Source organism: Salmo salar, chromosome 13 (genome assembly GCF_965601325.2).
Source record: "Salmo salar chromosome 13, fSalSal1, whole genome shotgun sequence".
Taxonomy (NCBI): Eukaryota; Metazoa; Chordata; class Actinopteri; order Salmoniformes; family Salmonidae; genus Salmo; species Salmo salar.
In genome coordinates this window covers 32,771,425-32,795,011 of record NC_138303.1, presented here as the reverse complement: position 1 = coordinate 32,795,011, position 23,587 = coordinate 32,771,425, and the positions used below count along the sequence as shown (strand labels likewise).

The following is a 23,587-nucleotide window of genomic DNA, read 5'->3' as shown; positions in this document are numbered from 1 at the left end:
GTCTTTGTAGTGACTGGGTGTATTGGTACACCATCCAAAGGGTAATTAATAACTGCACCATGCTCAAAGTGTCACGCCCTGACCGTAGAGAGCCCTTTTATTTCTCTATTTTGGTTAGGTCAGGGTGTGATTTGGGTGGGCATTCTAGATTTTGTATTTCTATGTTCCATTTCTATGTTGGCCTGATATGGTTCCCAATCAGATACAGCTGTCTTTCGTTGTCTCTGATTGGGGATCATATTTAGGCAGCCTTTTCCCACTGGGGTTTTGTGGGATCTTGTTTTTGTATAGCTGTTAGAAGCCTGCAAGACTTTTAATTAGTTCTGTTGTTTATTGTTTTTTTTTCTGGTTCACCTTAAATAAAATTATGATGAACCCAACTCACGCTGCGCCTTGGTCTACCCATAACGACGAACGTTACAAAAAGGGATATTCAATATCTGTTTCTCCCACCCCCCCAATGTATCGATAGGTGGCCTTCTTTGCGAACCTCCCTGGTTTTTGTGGTTAAATCTGTGTTTAAAATTCACTGCTCAACTGAGTGACCTTACAGATAAGTGTATATGTGGGGTACAGAGATGTGTGGGGTATAGTAATCATGTTAAACACTATTATTGCACACAGAGTGAGTCATTTTTACTCCTGAACTTATTTAGACGTGCCATAACAAAATCGTTGAATACTTATTGATTCAAGAAATGTCAGCTTTTCATTTGTATTAATTTGTAAACATTTCTAAAAATCATAGTTCCATCTTGACATTATGGGATATTGTGTGTAGATCAGTGACACAAAATCTAAATGTAATCCATTTAAAATTCAGGCTGTAACACAACAAAATGTGAAACATTAAAGAGGTGTGAATTCTTTCTGAAGACACTGTATCTGTCCCAGACAACAGCCCCTCATGCCATAATGTTACTTCACGCAGTAAGAAATAGAGTTGTCCCACAAAATGATATTGATATTTTAAGTAGAAATTGTGCACTAGTTATTTTGTTACATTGACAAAGTAATTTCTGAATATTATAATTTTTATTCATGTCCCTCATTTTAAGGTCAACCCTGTTACGGGAACTGAACTCTCATTTTATTATGGTGAAACTATTCTTTTTAAATATTTTTTCTCTCCAAAATAAACATTAAACATTTATAGTGAAATTATAGTGTAAAAGCAGGTGAGTTTGTTCAAGACTCTTAGAAAGAGAGGTTCCAAAACAGTTCTTCAGCTGTCCTCATAGGAGAACCCTTTTTGGTTTCAGGTAGAACCCTTCTCACAGAGGGTTGTACATGTACATTGAACTCAAAAGGGTTTTACCTGGAACTAAAAGGGTTCTACTTCGAACCAAAAAATTGTTCTTCAAATGGTTGTCTTTTGGGGACAAATTAAGAACCTTTTTAGAGTTTAGATATCAATTTTTCTCGAAGAGTGTACTCTTTTTGGCCATTTTCTGGTGTTTTGTGGTGGAAAATTGAGCATAACAAGTCGCGAAGCTTGCATTCAATTGCCACTGCCTGTTGCACACAACAAGCTTCCATTCCCCCTGTCACAAGGGGATTTATGGCTGATTTAAGATGAAATCGTCAACCCTGTTACGGTCAACCTGTTACGGTCAACCCTGTTATTTTATTTGGCACTGAATAGGCACTTTCTTTAGTCATTATTTAAACCTCTTGAAACAGAATGCTAGAATTCGTTTTTTTTACCAACTTACACATCTCAAAAGGCACCGAATTGGTGAATCGACCCAATAACGTCCTACTCTCCTACTGTCTTTCTGACTATTCTAGCCTTGACAAGCCAAATCCAACTCCACTCCTTCAAGTAGGACTATTATTCACTTAACAGTGGAATGCTTAACAGGATAGGAATACAAATGAAAGAGTTTTAAAATAGCATGATCGTAAACAGAGGAAATACGTTTTACCTGATGTGTCTCCATATGGCTTTGGTGGTTTGACAGTCTCCCCTAGACTGACGCTGGCCTTGGTGGTGCTCAGCCTTCTGGGGTGAGGGGTGGTCACCACTGCGAACGTCCTCTGGGGGCTCTTGGTGGTGGTGGTGGTGGTGGTGGTGGTGGCCATGGCAGTGGTCAAGGCCTTGGTGGACAGCGTGGAGTTGGCCGCCGTTTTACCCTCACCGTTCTCAAAGTTGTCCTCTGTCCCCGTGGGTCCCCAGTCGATATATCCGGCCACCGTCGTGGTCCTGCCGTCCTGAGATTTGTCATCGCTGTCCCATTTCAGCTGCCTCCTCGCCCTCAGTAATAACCTCACCACGTCTGTTTTGTGCCCCATGGGAAGATCTAGCACTGCTGCCAAATCCCCCACCTCGGTGGATGTGTATTTCAACCGGCACTCCTTACATGGCTGTCCTTTATGTGCCAGTCTCCTGTGCTTTTGACCCCTGAACTTTGGCCCTGGCCCTCCCATATTGTCTGGCGGTGGGACGGGGTTGAGGAGCCGGCGCGCCAGCGGCCTCACTGTCCTCCAATGGAGCATGTTGGGAGTATCCCAGAGGGGTGCCGAGCGGAGCCGGGGACGAGGCACAGGTTTGGGGATGAGCTTGATTCCTAGGCCCTGACTGAGGGGGCTACACAGGGAAAAATCCAGGGTGAGGTGGGTCATGGCCAGGAGGATCCACACCCGAAGCCCTACACAGCTCCCTGGCCGTAAAGCCGACATCTGACTGGGGAAAAAAGGACAGAGGACATTTTAGATTTGGCATTGGTTCACATTTAAAACCAAAAGGGATAGTAGTAGTTTTGTTGATGAAGGGTTGGTTTCCCAGACATGGATTAAGCCTAGTCCTGGACTAAAAAGCACTTTCAATGGATTGTACATGTTTTTTAGTTCAGGACTAAACTTAATCTACATTTGAAAACCATCCCAAAGGGCTTTTCAACTGTGAGATTGACACCACTGAAGTTATGTTGATGGTAGTCTCATTACCTAGACGATGAAACTGTTCTAAAATGTATGTCGATGTAACATTGTGTAGGTCTGCATCTGTATTCCACACTGACCTGCTTCTCAGGCAACTTTCTGCTCTCTGACTAAGTAAACTCTGGCAAATTGAACTCCGATAATAATTTGTTTAGCGGAGCACCTGACATTACAAAGGTCAAACACAAAATAAATGGTGTAATTCATTTTCAAAGATTACGGCTTTAACCTCTATTGCTTTGTCCTGTCAAACACAGCAAGGATTTATCCTTAATTTTAGAGGTTTACTTTTTCAATCCCGCCATGATTAACTGTCGAAGGACAAGGTCAGCCCTATTTTAGCTGATCATAATATTCAGCATAATCATGTCATATAGAATGTCATCTTGATTCCCAAAGGGCAATTTGATTATGCTGCGAGAGTACTGAAAGATGTCATATAATATAAAGTCAGAGTTAGACATGGCTTGATGTGAATATGATATTGAATATGAAAACGTAAAGCATACACAGCGAGGTGACTTTGTGCTTATAAAATATCAACAACAGACTTCCAATCTCTTCCTAATATGGGTATGTCTCAAGGGAGGGCATGGTGGTAGTATTGGCAGATTTTAACATTTTGTTTTTGTTGTTATTGATATCTGTAAACAGGACACCGCCCCACTACTACCTTTAACATAAAAATTAATACATTTTGTATCTTTTTAGTCATCATCGTCATTAAAATTGCATTCATACTAGTATTTTCTCAACATAATGAGTCATTTAAAACCTTTACATTTTAACCCCTGTGAAATTGTACCCTGTTTATAAACCTCATGAGACTGTACATTTACATTTTAGTCATTTAGCAGACGCTCTTATCCAGAGCGACTTCCAGTAGTGAGTGCATACATCTTTTTTTTTTTTGTACTGGCCCCCCGTGGGAATCGAACCCACAACCCTGGCGTTGCACACACCATGCTGGCGTTGCAAACACCATGCTCTACCAACTGAGCCACAGGGAAGCCTGTGTAAACACAGTGAAAGTAGAATGAGACTCTGCACACTAACCAGCAGTTGTTTTCCATGCAAGTTTGAGAATCACAGTCATCATTAAACATCAAAAAAGCAAAAATGCACAGTGGAGGAAAATGAACTGTAATACATTGTGCGAGGTCCTTTTGAAGTTCTGAGAGAATACATCAAGTTTCTCATCGGAAGTCCCATAGGGCGGCGCACAATTCGCCCAGCATCGTCCGGGTTAGGTGAGGGTTTGGCCGTCATTGTAAATAAGAATTTGTTCTTAACTGACTTGCCTAGTTAAATAAAGGTTAAATAAAAAAGAAATGGTAATGTCTGGTGACTAGGATTGGTCCTGCTCTCAAACCAAACTGTGTTTACTTCCTAAAAAGCACACTTGAAGTGAATCCACTCTCACCTAAGACTATTGTCTGAGGGCTCTGGAAGGAATATAATCTCCAATAAGGGAAGCAGTTGTTTCGCGTCCTGAGTAATATCAATTCTAGCAGGGGATGGGAATGTTTAATGACCACCTTGGTTCAGCATGTACCCCACTGCTCTACTGGGTTCCAACACAGCCACAGGGAAGAGTGTTCTGTTACAGCCCTATCTGGGTGTGAGTTATCATGAGTATTAAAGGGAAATGGTTGTTGTACAGATGTAGGATCTTAATTTGCAGGAAAACTTTCCTGCAATGCAGGACATTTAGAACATGTTGTGTATTTGAGGTTCAAAAATGATTCTGAAGTTTGTAATTTCCACTTCGACATTTTAGACAGATTTTCCTTTATGAAAAATTAATCAAACCCCTACAAAAATTTCCATTAATTATACTCCACATAATAATTCACATTTTGTGTTGCTGCATGATTCTTTTCCTGCTGCAGCAAACTGGCTCGATTAAGATCCTACATCTGTAGGTCTAGTGGTTGCCATATCTAGCCACATCCCCTGGTACAGTCGGTCATATTGATCACCTACAGTGCCGTAATCAGGAATGTGCTGCTCTATGAAAGCAGTAAGGTCATTGTATTTGGGGTTTGTAAACGGGATGACATATGAAGCTTGATAGATACCTCTGCATCATGAGCATTAGCATCTGATTCGCCGCCATCAAGGAAAGGGAGCATGGCTATTGGCAGAAAGAACTCTGTGGGCTTAAATTACCATTTCCCAGGATTTGAATTTGTTTTATATTACAGTAATCTAAATATATATTCTATAGGTGATGATGTTGGTGATAGCGAAAGCCATCACAGGAGATGATAGCCCTCTAGCTTATAAGTATCATGATCAGCTGACATTGACATTCAGCTTGACACTTGTGACCAGATTTCTATATGGGAGTACAAATTCACAGCATGGGAAAGTTATTCTGCTTTGAAAGTTGATACATTTGTTATCCCACTTAGGAAACAAGTAGGAGAAAAGGCCCTTTGAAAGATTTGTATGAGATTTTCACACTTTCAAGAGACACTTTCTTGTCTTTGTTTATGCCCATTCAGAAGGTAGCAGGTTGCCTAGCGGTTCAGAGGGTTGGGCCAGTAACCAGAAGTCGCTGGTCCGAATCCCGAGCCGCCAAGGTAGAAAAATCTGCCGTTCTGCCTTTGAGCAAGGCAGTTAACCCCCAACATCTGCTGACGTGGATGACGACTAAGGCAGCCCCCCACCTCTCTGATTCAGAGGGGTTGGGTTAAATGCGGAAGACACATTTCGGTTGAATGCATTCAGTTGCAACTGACTAGGTATCCCCCTCCCCCATCCCCCTTCCTTAAATCTAGATGTGACGAAAGTGTCATTTTAATGCAAAATTAATTTACATTTTTAATTACGCTGCCATTTTTTAAATCATATCCCCGTCCTTGACTTTTCCTAAATAAGTCTATATAACACACTGTTGTTGTTAGACTCTTAATATTATAAACATAAATTGTGTTATAAGCCATTATAAGAGGACATAGAACGCCAGTCATCGAAACTACACCTAAACTATATTGAAACTAATTTCACACACATAATAATAGAGTTATCTTAAAGACAAGATTAAATTGACAATAGTCTGATGGGTGACAATATTATAAATAGTTAAATTTTCAAAGAATAATCTGATGAACAGTGCAGCTTGGAATTGACACAGAGGCAGGGAAACAGAGTGCCAAAAATGGACTTTTTCAAGTCCTCCTACAGAGTCACAAGCAGGTAAGACGTTTTGATGTCTATATAGTTTCAGAAAGAGCAGATTCGACAGTTTCCAAATCACCTATCCTTGCCAAACAACTCTTAAAAATGCTGTGATTCCATGCGCTCCCCACGTGCACTCGGAACACTCAAAGCACAGTAGTCTATGTGACTAGTTTCAGGAAACTAGGCGTATGTTGCACGTCACTACTTCAGAGGAGAGGCATTTGAACGTAAACATACGTTTTCGATAAAAAATCGTTTTTTTGGCAGAAATACCTTCTGGAGCATGTGAACTTCCATGTGCCTTAATAATAAATGTGTATGCCATCTGTAAATATGAATACAATTGTTAAATTACGAGCCTAGTTGGTTTAGCCAAGGAAAAAGACAGGAAAGAAGTTTTGAAATCAGTGGAATGCCCGGTGGAAGCAGAGTATGATAGCTAAGGAGATGCCAAAAATTCTGCTGTTTGATTACAAATATGCAGATGGAGTGGAAAAGAGAACCCACAGAAGGCTGTTGTATAAATCAAATTAAATCAAAAAGTATTTGTCACATCCGCCGAATACAACAGGTGTGGTGAAATGCTTATAAGCCCTTAACCAACAATGAGGTTTTAAGAAAGATACGTGTTAAAGAATTTACCAAAATGAACTGATGTAAAAAATAAATACATTAAAAATCTAAATAAATGAAAGAGCAACAATAAAATAACAGTAACGTTTACATTCACTTAGGTTGGAGTCATTGAAACTCGTTTTTCAACCACTCCACAAATTTCTTGTTAACAAACTATAGTTTTGGCAACTCGGTTAGAACATTTACTTTGTGCATGACACAAGTACTTTTTCCAACAATTGTTTACAGACAGATTATTTCACTTATAATTCACTGTATCACAATTCCAGTGGGTCAGAAGTTTACATACACTAAGTTGACTGTGCCTTTAAACAGCTTGGAAAATTCCAGAAAATGATGTCATGGCTTTAGAAGCTCCTGATAGGCTAATTGACATAATTTGAGTCAATTGGAGGTGTACCTGTGGATGTATTTCAAGGCCTGCCTTCAAACTCAGTGCTTCTTTGCTTGACATCATGGGAAAATCTAAACAAATCAGCCAAGAACTCAGAAAAACAATTGTAGACCTCCACATGTCTGGTTCATCCTTGGGAGAAATGTCCAAACACCTGAAGGTACCACGTTCATCTGTACAAACAACAGCACTCAAGTATAAACACCATGGGACCACGCAGCCATTATACCGCTCAGGAAGGAGACGCATTCTGTCTCCTAGAGATGACCGTACTTTGGTGTGAAAAGTGCAAATCAATCCAAGAACAACAGCAAAGGACCTTGTGAAGACGCTGGAGAAAACAGATGCAAAAGTATCTACATCCACAGTAAAACGAGTCCTATATCGACAACCTGAAAAAACGGTCAGCAAGGAAGTAGCCACTGCTCCAAAACCAGACTACAGTTTGCAACTGCACATGGGGACGAAGATCGTACTTTTTGGAGAAATGTCCTCTGGTCTGATAAAACAAAAATAGAACTGTTTGGCCATAAAGACCATCGTTACGTTTGGAGGAGAAAGGGGGATGCTTGCAAGCAGAAGAACACCATCCCAACCGTGAAGCACGGGGGTGGCAGCATCATGTTGTGGGGGTGTTTTGCTACAGGACGGACTGGTGCACTTCACAAAATAGATGAAAAAATTATGTGGATATATTGAAGCAACATCTCAAGACATCAGTCAGGAAGTTAAAGCTTGGTCGCAAATGGGTCTTCCAAATGGACAATGACCCCAAGCATACTTCCAAAGTTGTGGAAAAATGGTTTAAGGACAACAAAGTCAAGGTACTGGAGTGGCCAATCCAAAGCCCTGACCTCAATCCCATAGAACATTTGTGGGCAGAACTGAAAAAGCATGTGCGAGCAAGGAGGCCTACAAACCTGACTCAGTTACACCAGCTCTGTCAGGAGGAATGGGACAAAATTCATCCAACTTATTGTGGGAAGCTTGTGGAAGGCTACCCAAAACGTTTGACCCAAGTTAAACAATTTGAAGGTAATGCTACCAAATACTAATTGAGTGTGTGTAAACTTCTGACCCACTGGGAATGTGATGAAAGAAATAAAAGCTGAAAGAAATAATTCTCTCTACTATTATTCTGAGATTTCACATTCTTAAAATAAAGTGGTGGTCCTAACTGACCTAAGACAGGGATTTTTTACTTGGATTAAATGTCAGGAATTGTGAAAATGCATTTGGCTAAGGTGTATGTAAACTTCCGTCTTCAGCTGTATATATCGGGGGTACAGGTACAGAGTCAATGTGCGGGGGTACACATGTTAGTCAAGGTAATTGAGGTAATATGTACATGTAGTTAGAGGTAAAGTGACTATGCATAGATAATAAACAGATAGTAGCAGCAGCGTAAAAACGGGGATGGAGGGGGGCAATGCAAATAGCCCGGTGTAGCCATTTGATGAGCTGTTCAGGAGTCTTATGGCTTAGGGGAAGAAGCTGTTAAGAAGCCTTTTGGACCTAGACTTGGCGCTCCGGTACCGCTTTCTGTGCAGTAGCAGAGAGAAAGGTCTATGACTAGGGTGGCTGGAGTCTTTGGCAATTTTTAGGGTTTTCCTCTGTCAACGCCTGGTATAGAGGTCCTGGATGACAGTAAGCTTAGCCCCAGAGATGTACTGTGCCGTACGCACTACCCTCTGTAGTGCCTGGCAGTTGGAGGCCGAGCAGTTGCCATACCAGGCGGTGATACAACCAGTCAGGATGCTCTCGATGGTGCAGCTGTAGAACTTTTTTAGGATCTGAGGACCCATGTCAAATCTTTTCAGTCTCCTGAGGGGGAATAGGCATTGTCGTCCCTCTTCACGACTGTCTTGGTGTGTTTGGACCATGATAGTTTGTTGGTGATGTGGACAACCAGGAACTTGAAGCTCTCATCCTGCTCCACTACAGCCCCGTTGATGAGAATGGGGGTGTGCTCGGTCCTCCTTTTTCTGTAGTCCACAATCATCTCCTTTGTCTTGATCACGTTGAGGTAGAGGTTGTATATCCTAGCACCACACGGCCAGGTCTCTGGCCTCCTCCCTATAGGCTGTCTCATTGTTATCGTTGATCAGACCTACTACTCTTGTGTGGTTGGCAATCTTAATGATGGTGTTGGAGTCGTGTTTGGCCATGCAGTCATGGGTGAACAGGGAGTACAGGAGGGGACTAAGCATGCACCCCTGAGGGGCAACTGTGGTGAGTATCAGCGCAGCAGATGTGCTGTTACCTACCCTTACCACCTGGGGGCGGCCCGTCAGGAAGTCCAGGATCCAATTGCAGAGGGAGTTGTTTAGTTCCAAGGTGATGAGTTTTGAGGGTACTATGGTGTTGAACGCTGAGCTGTAGTCAATGAATAGCATTATCATGTAGGTGTTCCTTTGGTCCAGATAGGAAAGGGCAGTGTGGAGATTGCATCATCTGTGGATCTGTTGGGGAGTTATGGAAATTGGAGTCGGTCTCCAGATTAAATCTTCAAGCTAAGGGCAACCATGGCATTCTTGACAGAGAGGGAGAAACGTTCATCCCCGTATAGGGGTAAGAGAGTCTAGTTAGCAACATTTTCAGATAGTATACATTTCAAATTTTGTCAGAAAGTTGTTTTCATTGCAAGTTAAAGCGTACTGTTAGCTAGCTAGCTAATGTTAGCTGGCTGGCTCACTAGCTAACGTTATGTGCATGATCTGTGTAGTAACATTATTAATTTCTCAGAAACCCATTTGCATTGCTAGTTATAGCCTAATGTTAGATAGCTGGCTAACATTGAACCTAGTTGGTTAGCTTTAGCTACCTGCAGATTCATGCATGGTGGCAAGCTATGAAAATCAGTTTGTATTGCTAGTAGTATCAGTTGGGATTATTGCCACATTCAAAACAACTGGAAACTGGGGACTCGGAAAGGTCTGACTTCCGACTTCAGTGCGTTCAAGACAACTGGGAAAAATCATTTTCAACGGACATCCAACTCTGAATTCTCTCTTGGGAACTCGGGCTTCCTTCTAGAGCACTGCATTTCCTACCTGAAGCTCACTGACGTTAGGTTTTGACCTCGTATTTATGCAAGTTCCCAGTTGTCTTGAAAGCACCATTACGTTCATTGTTTATCTTGCTAGCTAGCTAGCTACATGTCTAAACAATGATGATTATATGACCAAGTTTGCCAGGTTTGTCTATTGTATTTCATGAACAGGTGTGTGTATATGTCTAGACAATAGTGGCCATCCACTTAACTAGATGTGGCTGGGAGGTGGTTATAGCATTTATTTTAAATGACCCATCAATTTAGACAAGTGTGACTGGGTAAGAATCATCTAATATTTATACAATATTTATACAATATTTATTCTGGACACTTTTTCTTTTTGATATCGCTACTATGCAAATAACCATTTCACTGTACCGTTTACATACTTCTGTATCCTGTACATGTTACAAATAAACTTTTATTTCATTTGATATAGAGTAATGTGAAGAACAACATGCCCTGCACCAAAGTTACGATTAGGATGTAGGCCAAGGGCTAGATAAAGTGTATTTTTGCGACTGCTTTCACCACTTTTAGTCTTGAAACATTTGGTTGTTTACTGCACTACCTTACTCTGTTTAGCACATGGCCTCACATGTGAATCCTTAAAGAGATGTGGGGCTAAGGCTTAAGAGGGTGTGAACAATGCTGATTGGGTGTAGACAAAGAAAATCTCTCCAGTAGGTGTACCAAAATATTCAAGAAGCATTTTTTTTAAAGGAGAATGACTTTCCCATTGTTCCTCAACTGCAGTGTATGAATAACAATTTTCTAGCTCCGAGTCTCTACTTTTATCCAATGTAAAAAAAAAAAACACAATTTCAAATTTTGCTACATTGTGCCAAATTGAGCCGGTTGGTCATTTAAACTCAAAATATTTTATTCTGTTCTATTCTTAGACCTGCGTTTAAATAATTAATAATGAATGATCTTTGCGATGGTGTTCATAGACAGAGCTATGGATGCAAGGACTAACCATCCGTGATATCAACATTATAGTTTTAAACTATTTTGGGGATATATAGTGTTTGCTTACATTTACTTTGTTTACAAACATTGGAGTAAAACAAGCTTATATTTTGTGTTCGGGTGGGGTACAAAAGTTTAACTAAGCTCACAAGGCATTTATAAGTTATATTCTTCAAGAATCAGTGGGTACAGCAACTCCTGATTGCCCCTTTAAGTGTTAAGCCTTAGCCCCACCCATCTCTTTAAGAATTCACATGTAAATGCAGGCCAACTGTCAGCATGGTAAACCCCTATTGTCTCAGCCAATTACATCATGGCTATATAAAGTGCATTCGGAAAGTATTCAGACCCCTTTCACTTCTTCCACATTTTGTTACGTTACAGCCTTATTCTAAAATTGATTAAATTGATATTTTTCCCTCTTCAATCTACACACAATACCCCATAATGACAAAGCAAAAACAGTTTTTTTGTACATTTTTGCAAATGTATTACAAATAAAATATCACTTTTACATAAGTATTCAAACCCTTTACTCGGTACTTTTTGAAGCACCTTTGGCAGCGATTACAGCCTCAAGTCTTCTTGGGTATGACACTACAAGCTTGGCACACCTGTATTTCGGGAGTTTCTCCCATTCTTCTCTGCAGATCCTCTCAAACTCTGTCAGGTTGGATGGGGAGCATCATTGAACATCTCTCCAGAGATGTTCGATCGGGTTCAAGTCCGGGCTCTGGCTGGGCCACTCAAGGACATTCAGAGACCTGTCAAGAAGCCACTTCTGCGTTGTCTTGTCTGTGTGCTTAGGGTTGTTGTCCTGTTGGAAGGTGAACCCTCATCCCAGTCTGAGCTCCTGAGCACTCTTGAGTAGGCTTTCATCAAGGATCTCTCTGTACTTTGCGCCGTTCATCTTTCCCTCGATCCTGACTAGTCTCCCTGTCCCAGCCTCTGAAAAACATTCCCACAGCATGACCCTGCCACCACCATGCTTCACCGTAGGAATGGTATTGGCCAAGTGATGAGCGGTGCATGGTTTCCTACAGATGGGATGCTTGGCATTCAGGCCAAAATGTTTAATCTTGGTTTCATCAGACCAGAGAATTTTGTTTCTCCTTTAGGTGCCTTTTGGCAAACTTCAAGTGGGCTGTCATGTGCCTTTTACTGAGGAGTGGCTTCCGTCTGGCCACTCTACCATAAAGGCCTGATTGGTGGAGTGCTGCAGAGATGGTTGTCCTTCTGGAAGGTTCTCCCATCTCCACAGAGGAACTCTGGAGCTCTGTCAGAGTGACCATTGGGTTCTTGGTCACCTCCCTGACCAAAGCCTTTCTGCCCCCTTTGCTCAGTTTGGCCGGGCGGCCAGCTCTAGGAAGAGTCTTGGTGGTTTCAAACGTCTTCCATTTAAGAATGATGGTGGCGACTGTGTTCTTGGGGACCTTCAATGCTGCAGACATTTTTTGGTACACTTTCCCAGATCTGTGCCTCAACACAATCCTGTCTCAGAGGAGACAGGATTAGCAAAAATGTGTAGATTGATCAGGGAAAACAATTATTTAGTCCATTTTAGCTGTAACATAACAAAATGTGGAAAACGAGAAGGGGTCTGAATACTTTCCTAATGCACTGTATACTGTAGATATATTGCGTCCTAATATTGTACAATCTGTGTGATGCTTCATTGTCCTGGGACATTGTTTGTTTGAATTCAAGACCAGATTGATCTCAGTCTCAGAGTAGCCACTGATCTTGGTCAATTGTGTGGTATTTAAAAAGATTCAGCTAATGTTTTCTGAAATTAGTTTTTAAAAGGCCAATTTTTTGCCCCAGACCCTGCTAAAAACATTTCCCTTGTGTGGAAATCCTAAAAACGCCTCTGCTTAACTGTAGCGTATGCCACATGGCAAACGTTATTATGGCTTTATTATAAAGGGTATTTTTCTTCATCAGTAAAGATACCACGTATCGAATTGCATCTTGATGCACAGATTTGTTTACAGAAAATGATGGCGTGCCGGGAAGGGGGGCCTATTTTTTTATTTAAAAAAAAACAAAGCTCCGGAGCCTATGATTTCTGAATCCGGAACTGGATCCCATACAAGTTTCTAATGAAGGCGCATGAAAGTTCACATGTTCAAGAAGGCATTTCTGCAACCCCCCAAAATATATCGAAAGGACCTACTGTGAAGTAGGAACAAGCATCAAACGCCCCCGATCCTGTAACCAGTCACATTTAACCCAACCGCCACAACTCCCACCCCCTACCACCGCTCTTGCATAATACATTCAGATGGTACTGTGGGATCATGGTAGTGGGAGTCATTATGGATGGTACAGCCTCATTGATCTTCATACCCAGTAAAACAGCAGAAAGAACAATTACTCAGAGACGGAGCCCACATATCCACATTCATATGCACTTCTTAGTGCTGAGAGACTGGCAAAGGGCAAGTTGATTGTAAACAATATGCATTATTCAGGCTCTCTTTAGACATCCGGCAGATAGCATGCACACACAGGCTCACACACAAGCAAAGGTACACACACACACACACACACACACACACAATTTTTATCAACAACAAAGATTCATTTAGTTTTCTTTCAAGCCGAAAACATTGTCTAATTTAAAGTTAATTACCGGTTAATACTTCAAATGTGTTTTTGTATGAGGCAGGGACAATATTATTTGTGCGGGTGTAAGAGAATAAAAACACAGTGGAGATGAATGGCTCAAAGCAGTGGGTGGCCACAGTGTGTTAGCGACTACCTGCAAGGTGGTGATGAACAGTGAGGATTGAATATGTAGAATTGTCTGGAAATTAACAGAAATTGGTGGCCGATATTCTGATCAGAGGTGATAGGAAGGCCACACACTCGGCCGACGTACGTTGCTCTGGTGTGCTTTCCTCTCTAAAGCACTGAGGTTATCATTGAATTCTAGCCTTTTGAATTCAACAGTTTTGATTGCCAATAACATTGGCCATTTGTTTGTTTTGCATTTTGGATAAAACAACACTTGAATCTGCTGAAGGAATGTTCTCAGTTAATATTCCACATACAGAGCCAGCCTTAGCCTGTCAGTATAGAGTAAATCCACTGTAATGTTATTTTGCAGCTCTATATAAATTCCATTGTCAAGGGGGTTAGGATTAGGCCTAGACAGGCATTCTAAATTAAGCACATGAGCCTCATGCTAGATGAATGTCAATCTGCAACACATTCATAGGTTTTCATTTTAGTAAAAAATATAATTGGCATATGACTCAAAACTTGGATTATACTGTTAGGGTAAGTTATAAATAAGTTATAAATAATATTCTGTGACTATGTTTAAAACATGCCTGTGGACAAAAAAGCGCTTTCTCTTGAACCGACTCCTGAATATCAGGCCGTGTTAACAAACTGGCACATTGGAGATTTCACAAACAAGATTAAAGTATATACTCTGAAAATGCATTCAACTGAAAATGTATAATAAATGATGTAGGACATGTTATGAGCAAGAATGACCCCCTTATAATGTCTTCTATCATCTAATAATTATCCATTTTGAGTCAGTTGAAATGTTAATACATAATGAAACAACATTTTATATGCCTGATTGTAAGACAGTATAAAGGCTTGGGCAGCATTATACCTGCAGGCTTTATGTAAAGTGTTACCAAACTTTAAATTCCAACGGACAAGAAACTGTGATCCATAGAAAATAAATGCATATTCTACTTAATGCCATTACCTGCACTTGAAACTTGAGTGTTCCATCAGTCAACTCAAAGCTATCCAAAAGCTAAATGAGCATAGAGTAACATAACCTTCCTTTGATGTCAGTTCGCAAAAAGATTTGGGAAATAATCCTTATTCGAATGTTTGGAGGACAAAAAAAAGGATTCATTCAATGTGTTTATGGAATTACAGCTCAGAGCATACTGTGCAAAGAGGATGTGGCCTATATTATGATATTATCAACTCATTGACATAGTGAAGTAGTGAACTGGGCTGCATGTTTGCTGCGATTTAAGCCTGAGCTCTCTGTGATCTATGCAATCTGAGAGAGCGCAAAGAGGGTTCAATGGTCCTCACGCTCAATGGCAGGATGACTAAGACACTTGTGACTGAGAACCAGTGACATTTGACTCCCCCTTCTTCGCTGTTTGTAGTTCAGACTGTCTCAGTCTTGGCCTTCGGGGCTTTACTCAGGAGCCACTGACGAACGCACAATGGACTACTTTAGTTTAGAGTAATCAAACGTGGCTGGCTAAAAGAGCTGGTTAATGTTTCCTGAAAGGTTGAGAGGAACGCAACTGGAAGACAGGGAGAGACATCCATCACTGGTGTAATCAGAGAGTAATTGAATGGATGGTTAGGTAGCAATTCCTTGTTTGGGAATGTATTTATGAGAGCTTGTGCCTGGTGTTCAGATCTCAGGTGTGTAATGAGGCCAGGCTGGACAACGTTCAGTGGTTATGAAAAAACAAAGGGCAGAGAGCAAAGCCTCACGTAGGAAGGTAGTGTCACTAGCCGACTACAGTTGAGCATCCATGGTTACACTGGCAGTGATAGAGATTAAGAAAACCATCCAGGACCAGGCACATAGGGACATGCAGTTTCATGCAATTCCATCACAGCTGAGATGTATTAGTGTCAAGGTAAATAACGCCACGTAACTAGTTGTGCACATCACTCCAGCAACAAAGGGAAAAAACAATTTATGCCATGCAAGATACAGACAACACAAAGGATCAAGGGCAGTTCCTTGCAATATGTACGTTACTATACACAAGGTCTGAACATAGTGCTCTCCTGTCAGTTCGCTCTCCTGTCAGTTTGCAAGTGATTGAATGTGGTCTAGAAAATAAGGTCTGCTATACTCACAGTACAGTAATGCTGTGTGTAATATAGGTTGTAATTAGAACTCTTCCTGGGAGTCAGGTAGCATCAGAAACAAGGCCTTTGGCAGATCCAGGTTCTTCACCAGAGGGAGGTGAGAAAGGCAGGCCTTTAAATAATCTAGTTCACCCCCCCCCCCCCCCCCCCCACCACTCACCTCCCCACTGCTCCACATCGCCATCAATAGACATTTTATCAGCATTGCCTTCGACAACCCTTGCACTGAGTACACATCATTTCCCTTCCCAACACAGCCATTGAAAGGTGCTTTGGTGAAAGCACCTTCCCTCTGCTTGGCTGAAAGAGCTACAGCAGGTGCAATGGCAGGTAGGCGGGTTCCCACTGAATCAGTGTTTCGTCTTTTCTATGTGATTTATAGCCCTAGAGGCATTGTCTCGTGGTTTAAGCTAATGTTGACATTTTCAGAGCCTATACAGTAACTGAAGCTTTTTGTTGGAAGGTGTCTAGCAATTGATGGTGTATTTATGCCAGCTATAGTTGTATCATGCTCTCTCCCACACAAAGTTAAAAAAAATGGCCTTGAGGTCAAATCAATGGGCAAAGATATGCAAGCTTCAGAGAGCATGCATTTCATTTCTACAGTAGGTAGTACAGTTTGGATGGTCCACATACGTAAACATCTGAGGGTTAAATTATAATTTTTAGGGGATGAAACTCAAAATCAGTTTTCCAGTAGTTTTCAACAGAAATCCATTCTGTTTCCCACCCTAAGATGGTGGTGGTGCCCTGTTGCAGTCCCTAATCTCACTTCTGCTTCCAACATCATGTCACAGGAGCAGGGGCATTGGTGCAACTCGTTGTCCATAATATTTCAATAACCTTGAGATTGTTATACAAGACCAAAGGACATTACAGCTGCCAAAATTGAAAAAATGTCTCAAGTCTTCATCAATCATAGCTGCAACAATGTAAAAAGCGTTTAATATCGTCCATAGTGCACCACTAGGTGGAATGGTTTAAATCGAGTTTCTAATTCACCCTTCCTTAAGCTCCACCCACTTGGTTACTGTTGCTACCTATTTATTCAAGCTGGACTCAGGGTTAGATGTAACATAGTAAATATAAATCCACGACACTCCATTCAGCATGACATGTTACGTTTCGTATGGAAAGCATTAGTGTGGGGATTTCCATCATCCATGTATGATAAGTTATGAATTACAATTTGTATGACATGTTACAAATTGCAATTTGTACAATATGTTACGAATGGCAATTTGTGCAATATGTTACGAATTTGAAAACGTATAATATGTTACGAATTCTGATTTGTTGTGGCTAATGTTAGCTAGGTGGTTAGGTTGCTAAAGCTAAGGTTAGCTAGGTGGCAAACGTTAGCTAGGCTAGGGGTTAGGGTTAAGGTTAGGGTTAGAGGAAGGGTTAGCTAACATGCTAAGTAGTTGCAAAGTTGCTAATTAGCTAAAATGCTATAGTTGTCCGTGATAATTCGAAAACGCAACCTTTGGATCGCTAGATGGGTGGGTGTATATAACGTGTATATAACATTCACGTTATGCACCCACCCATCCACACTGACCACTCTGCTTTTGCTTTTGTCTTAAGTAACTTTCTATCTTATGTAACCATACCAAATGAAACATATCATACTCAATTCAGTGTCCCAGATTTGTGTTTACTATATTACGTCTAGTGTATGAGACGAGGTAGATTCAGGTTTTGCTATTGCCTTCATTGGATTCCGCACATTTAAAACGGGAGCCTGTCCAAGGCATCAGACTCGAGCTTGGTTGCTATCCACAAGAGTGCTGCGGCCATTTAATCATCTTGGTGTAAGACCCTTGACAGGAAAACATCTACAGTTACATTTTTTTTTGTCTCAGCAGCTACTCCAAAAGTGCTGTGCAAAGTCAGTACAACATTTAACTGGTGACATGTATTTTGGAGACCTTACACTTAAGGACCACGCACACCAAACCGAATGTTGATCTGCCGTTCATCTGCGATTTGTCGGTGTGCTGGCAAATTGTTCACCATTTTCATATATGCCTGCATTCATAAAGCCATTATAACACCTACATAAGATATTATAACATCATACACAGTGATAAACTGTAAATATCTCTTTGTGTCACGCCTGCTCCCGCTGCCCATCATTACGCACACCTGAGACGCTACAGAGTGTAGTGTGTACGGCCCAGTACATCATTGGGGCCAAGCTTCCTGACATCCAGGACCTATATACAAGGCGGTGTCAGAGGAAGGCAAGCAGTACAGGAGCGCCAAGTCTAGGACCAAAAGGCTCCTTAACAGCTTCTACCCCCAAGCCATAAGACTGCTGAACAATTAATAAAATGGCCACCCAGACTATTTACGTTACACCCCCCCAACCCCCTCCCCCCCTTTGTTTTTACACTGCTGCTACTCACTGTTTATTATCTATGCATAGTAACTTAACAAATTACCTCGACTAACCTGTACCCCTGCACATTGACTCGGTACCGTTACCCCCTCTATATAGCCTCGTTATTGTTATGTAATTTAATTGTGTTACTAATTTATAAAAAGAAAGAAATTCACTTTAGTTTATTTAGTAAATATTTTATTAACTCTATTTCTTGAACTGCATTGTTGGTTAAGGGCTTGTAAATAAGCATTTCAAGGTCTACACATGTTGTATTCGGCGCATGTGACAAATGATTTGATTTGATTTGAGTGGCCAGACGGAAGTCAATTCTCAGTTAAGGGCACATGACAGCCCGATTGGAGTTTGCCAAAATGTACCTAAAGATTCTCAGACCATAAGAAACAAGATTCTCTGGTCTGATGTAGCAAAGATTGAACTCTTTGGCCTGAATGCCATGCGTCACATCTGGAGGAAACCTGGCACCATCTCATGCCATAGTTGCTCCATATCTCTAGAAATTATTCAGTGTCTTTTTTTTTCTTTCTTTTTTTAAAGAGTTTGGGTTTATGATGATTCCATGTTTGATTAGTGTTTTGTTTTTTTGTGAAGCATTTTTTTTATTGTGAAGCATGGTGGTGGGTGTTTTTCAGCGGCAGGGACTGGAAGACTAGTCAGGATCGAGGCAAAGATGAACGGAGCAAAGTACAGAGAGATCCTTGATGGAAACCTGCTCCAGAGCGCTCAGGACTTCAGACTGGGGCGATGGTTCACCTTCCAACAGGACAACGACCTTAAGCACACAGCCAAGACAACGCAGGAGTGGCTTCAGGACAAGTCTCTGAATGTCCTTGAGTGGCCCAGCTAGAGCCCTGACTTGACCTTCCTAGGTTTTGGCCTTTCTAGGGAGTTTTTCCTAGCCACCGTGCTTCTACACCTGCATTGCTTGCTGTTTGGGGTTTTAGGCTGGGTTTCTGTACAGCACTTTGAGATCTCAGCTGTAAGAAGGGCTATATAAATACATTTGATTTGATTTGATTTGAACCTGATCGAACATCTCTGGAGAGACTTGAAAATAGCTATGCAGCAAAGCTCCCCATCCAACCTGACAGAGCTTGAGAGGATCTGCAAAGAAGAATGGGAGAAACTCCACAAATACAGGTGTGCCAAGCTCGTAGCGGCATACCCAAGAAGACTTGATGCTGTAATCGCTGCCAAAGGTGCTTCAACAAAGTACTGAGTAAAGGATCTGAATACGTATGTAAATGTGATATTTCAGTTTTTTGATTTTTTTTTATAAAGTCTTTGCTAGCAAATAAACTTTCAAACTGTTTTTGCTTTATCATTATGGGGTATTGTGTGAAGATTGATCAATGTGGAAAAAGTCAAGGGGTCTGAATACTTTCCGAAGGCACTGTATATATATTTCCTGAGTATTTCCTGAGGACAGACACTTCAGAACCCTGTTTTTTATTATAGATTTTTTGACAGTCCTTTTTTCCATTTATGAATGTGTTATTCAATTAGTTTCTATGGGCTACAGTAGTACAGTTCAAAATCAATATTTGATCAAATAATTTTGTAAATTTTTGGGGGATACCTCAAGGGGTTCTAAAATTCCAAATCAAATAGCTAAATGATCCATAGTATGACCATCTTAAAACAATTCCATATGTCATCTTTGCGTCGCCCCTCCCCACAAGGTTTTAGACTCTAAAGAATTAACAGGTGTCATCAATAAGGGATCATAGTTTTCACCTGGTCAGTCGGTCATGGAAAGAGCAGGTGTTCCTAATGTTTTGTACACTCAGTGTATATTACAAAGCTTGTTGTAATTATTTAATAAATAATTACATATTTCACAACTCTGGAAGAGTATAGTGATTTACGTAACAGGATCAATTTCCAGTTGACTGGGAGAGAACCCTCTGTCATTTTATGTCTGTGTGTATTCTGACATAAGACCAAGTTAGCCAAGTTGTCTGAAAAGGCTGCTTTTTATTCCTTATTTTTCATTGCAAAGACACAGCATTGCCAAGGCTTTCCATCACCTTTAGGGTATGCGGGGGTAAGGAACGACATTCTGAAAACCACACAGTTTGAGTCGTGGCACTATGAACCAGGTTCATCTCTGCATGAAGAGCATTGAAAGGGCATTGAAAGGCATCTGACACTCAGGCAAAATATCAGCAGTAGCTCATACAATGGGAATCCATTCATTCTACCTCTCCTCTCCTGAAACTGGCAGCCTCGAGCGCCTGCTCACATGAGGGTTATGATACTTAAAATAGAAGAGTGGGGGAAATGGGAGGGAGGGACAGGGGGGGTAGCATTTGCATTACCTTGAGAGGAACTTCTGAACAGTTGCAGAGTGGTGTAGCGGGGGGAAACTGTGTGATCACATACAGTCCATGGAACAAAGACGGATCCCTTTCATCTGACTCACAGGGGCAGTGCAGGCAGAAACAGCAACTGGGAGCCCACTGGCAGCAGGACAGATTTGACTGCTTCATCAAATTACAACAATGGCCCCACGAGTGTAGTTAAGAGGAGAGCAGAAGAGAGCCGAGGCCCTGGGTTCTATGAATAGCTTCAAGCATGCAAGGAGAGGGACCGGGGCTCTGCTATTGTTTTTGGTGCAGCAGCAGATTGTGGTATTACAAGCTGACATCATGTTGATGCATTCCCCAAACAACCATGTGTCAATGAACCATCGACAGTGAGTCTGGATGGGAAATAGCACAGTAGTCTTGTTCCAATGAATGCTGCTATAGCTACATCTTAAAAGGATTCATCGACAGAAACTAATGAACATGCTTCAAATGCAACCATTCATTGTTATATTAGGAGAATGTAGTTGACCTTGATTGGAATTGGAAAACACGTTTTTCATATTGGCAGATTAGACTGAGCATTTCATATTACTACAATGGTTAACATCAGAAGTGTGTGTGCACCAACATTGGTTTGGAAATTACAGTAAATTACAGTAACCCCCCCCCCCCCCCCCAAAAAAAAACCACACACACACGCACCATAGGATGCCAATTACCCCATAATTAATTACATCTGAAGTGTAAATTAACCTAAATATCCACAGTGGGTGGTTGTATCTCCGCGATTCATAAGCAGCCTTTTTTTTTACATTACCCTAAGTAGATAAGGAAGAGAGCGGGTCATGCGGTTTATTTCACTCCTATTTTGAGGGTACGGCAAAACAAGGGCAGGAGAACAGTCCTTCACTGCCTTCCCACTTCGATTAATACGAGCATTGCAGCTTTAAGGGAGTCTGACCCAGAATAATCACTGTTTTTAAGACGAGGTCAGTGGAGATGCACTTTAAAGCCCGAATAGCCTTAAGCAACCGTGCTCCAAACGACTGAAATAAACGACTGACCACTATGAAATAAATATTTAGAAAAACAAGAAATTTACAGAGAGATTACAAAAAGCCCAATTTCTGTTCCCCTATGACGTCTTTGCACATTGCACCGACATCAACCCCCACTGCAATGTAGTGAAGTGAATGAGTCAGTCTCCATGGCTAATGTCTCTATCGCTACCTGTATCAGAACCTTGAAACAGCCAAGTGATTAATAACTTTCTCAAAAAAGCCTGTGATTCCATACTGTTTTGAGTTTCTTTGAAGGACTGGTGCTCAAGATTTACTTTTATGGCTAGGTACTGTAGGTTTAGGAATGGGGTGGGGTGGGGTGGCAGATGATGTGGTCCTTCCTTGCCAAGAACTCACATCAACAAATGAGATACAATCTCCACAGCATTCTTTTCCAATACCTTTATCACCATCTCCACTTTAGAACACAGATATCATTAGGAAAACGAGAGCTATATTACAGTGCTTAAGACTGGTGCTTGGAGATGGTTGGGATGGAATTATTAGAGCACTTATGAAGATCTACTGCACCATTCTCCTCTTAATTACTTTCTTATTCTCAATCACCCTGGTCAGGAATGGTTAACATGACATTCAAGGGAAATGCTGATTCTGAAGATGATCAATGAATCACTGGCAAATTGTTATTCTACAGATAGTTAGAGTGAGACTAACAGTTAGCTCACTGGAGAGAATGATGGGGAGAACGTTAATTGGCAATGGCATCTTCTTCCCCTGAATTAAGCTTGATGGAACGACGCTATAGTACACTGTAATGCAAGTGTCTCTCAAAAGCTGAATTGATGTTAATCTCCAATGTTACTTAGAAAGGAACGCGTACACTTAAGTTAATCATCCATGATGTTGGTAAAACACCAGCTATCATTTTCCGGAGATATATAGACATTTACAATAGCAGGACTTCACAGAAAATTGTGTTATTGAAATGAAAAATATGGCAGCCCTTCTTTCAGTCCAATAAACTCAATGAATTACTAACGATAAGGTTAATTGAATATGTCAGGGTGTATACAAAATACTGACAGGGATTCGGAGGGACCCTGATGGATGCTGCCGCATTGGAAATTCATGAATGATGAGGATACATGGCTGCTTCTTTTATTACATTAACCCCCCCCCCCCCCACACACACACACAGTTTATCTAGCTATAGCACTACAGTCCTCCAGACAAACTCTCTTCTTTCATTGAATGTGCCATATTCTGACACGAGTAGAAGAGAAAAAACTTAGGGTTAGGCCTATTCTATCACACTGTAAGATATTGCACAGTCACAGACAATAACTACATGCGCTGCCAGTAGTCTCGGGATACAGAATTAGGAAATACAAGATATAAAGTGCCTCATTCCATATTAGCTTGCATTCTATCCAATACTACCATTGGCACTGAATCTATTATCAAAGCCTGGAAAACATTAGTGTTCTTTTGAGACATCAATGCATTACTTATCTCCTACATATAATCCCCTGAGTAAATGTCACATTGTGGCAGTGCTTCAAATTAGGGCCATTAGCAAATTTGTCTATAGTTATTTTAATCCTTTATTGCCTATGTTGTTTCCCTTTTTTCCAATAACTGTCTTAGCTTCTGGACCAGAGATAGAAAGGGCTCAGCCTTGGCCCCCGTTAAGAGTAGCAGCGTTGTGGAGGGGAGATTCAGGGGGAAGGTGGGCTATTGGGGGTGTTCTGGAGAAGAGAAAAGCATCATCCTCTG

General features: G+C 41.2%; 1 protein-coding gene across 1 annotated transcript in view; it reads right to left on the bottom strand.

Moving 5' to 3' along the window:
• The window catches only part of LOC106566883 (adherens junction-associated protein 1), a 96,723-nt gene that overhangs the window by 57,089 nt on the left and 16,047 nt on the right, over positions 1–23,587 (bottom strand). Inside the window, exon 2 of the mRNA XM_014135425.3 lies at positions 1,929–2,686. Within this exon, the coding sequence (XP_013990900.1) occupies positions 1,929–2,686 (758 nt within the window). The remainder of the gene's footprint in view (positions 1–1,928; positions 2,687–23,587) is intronic.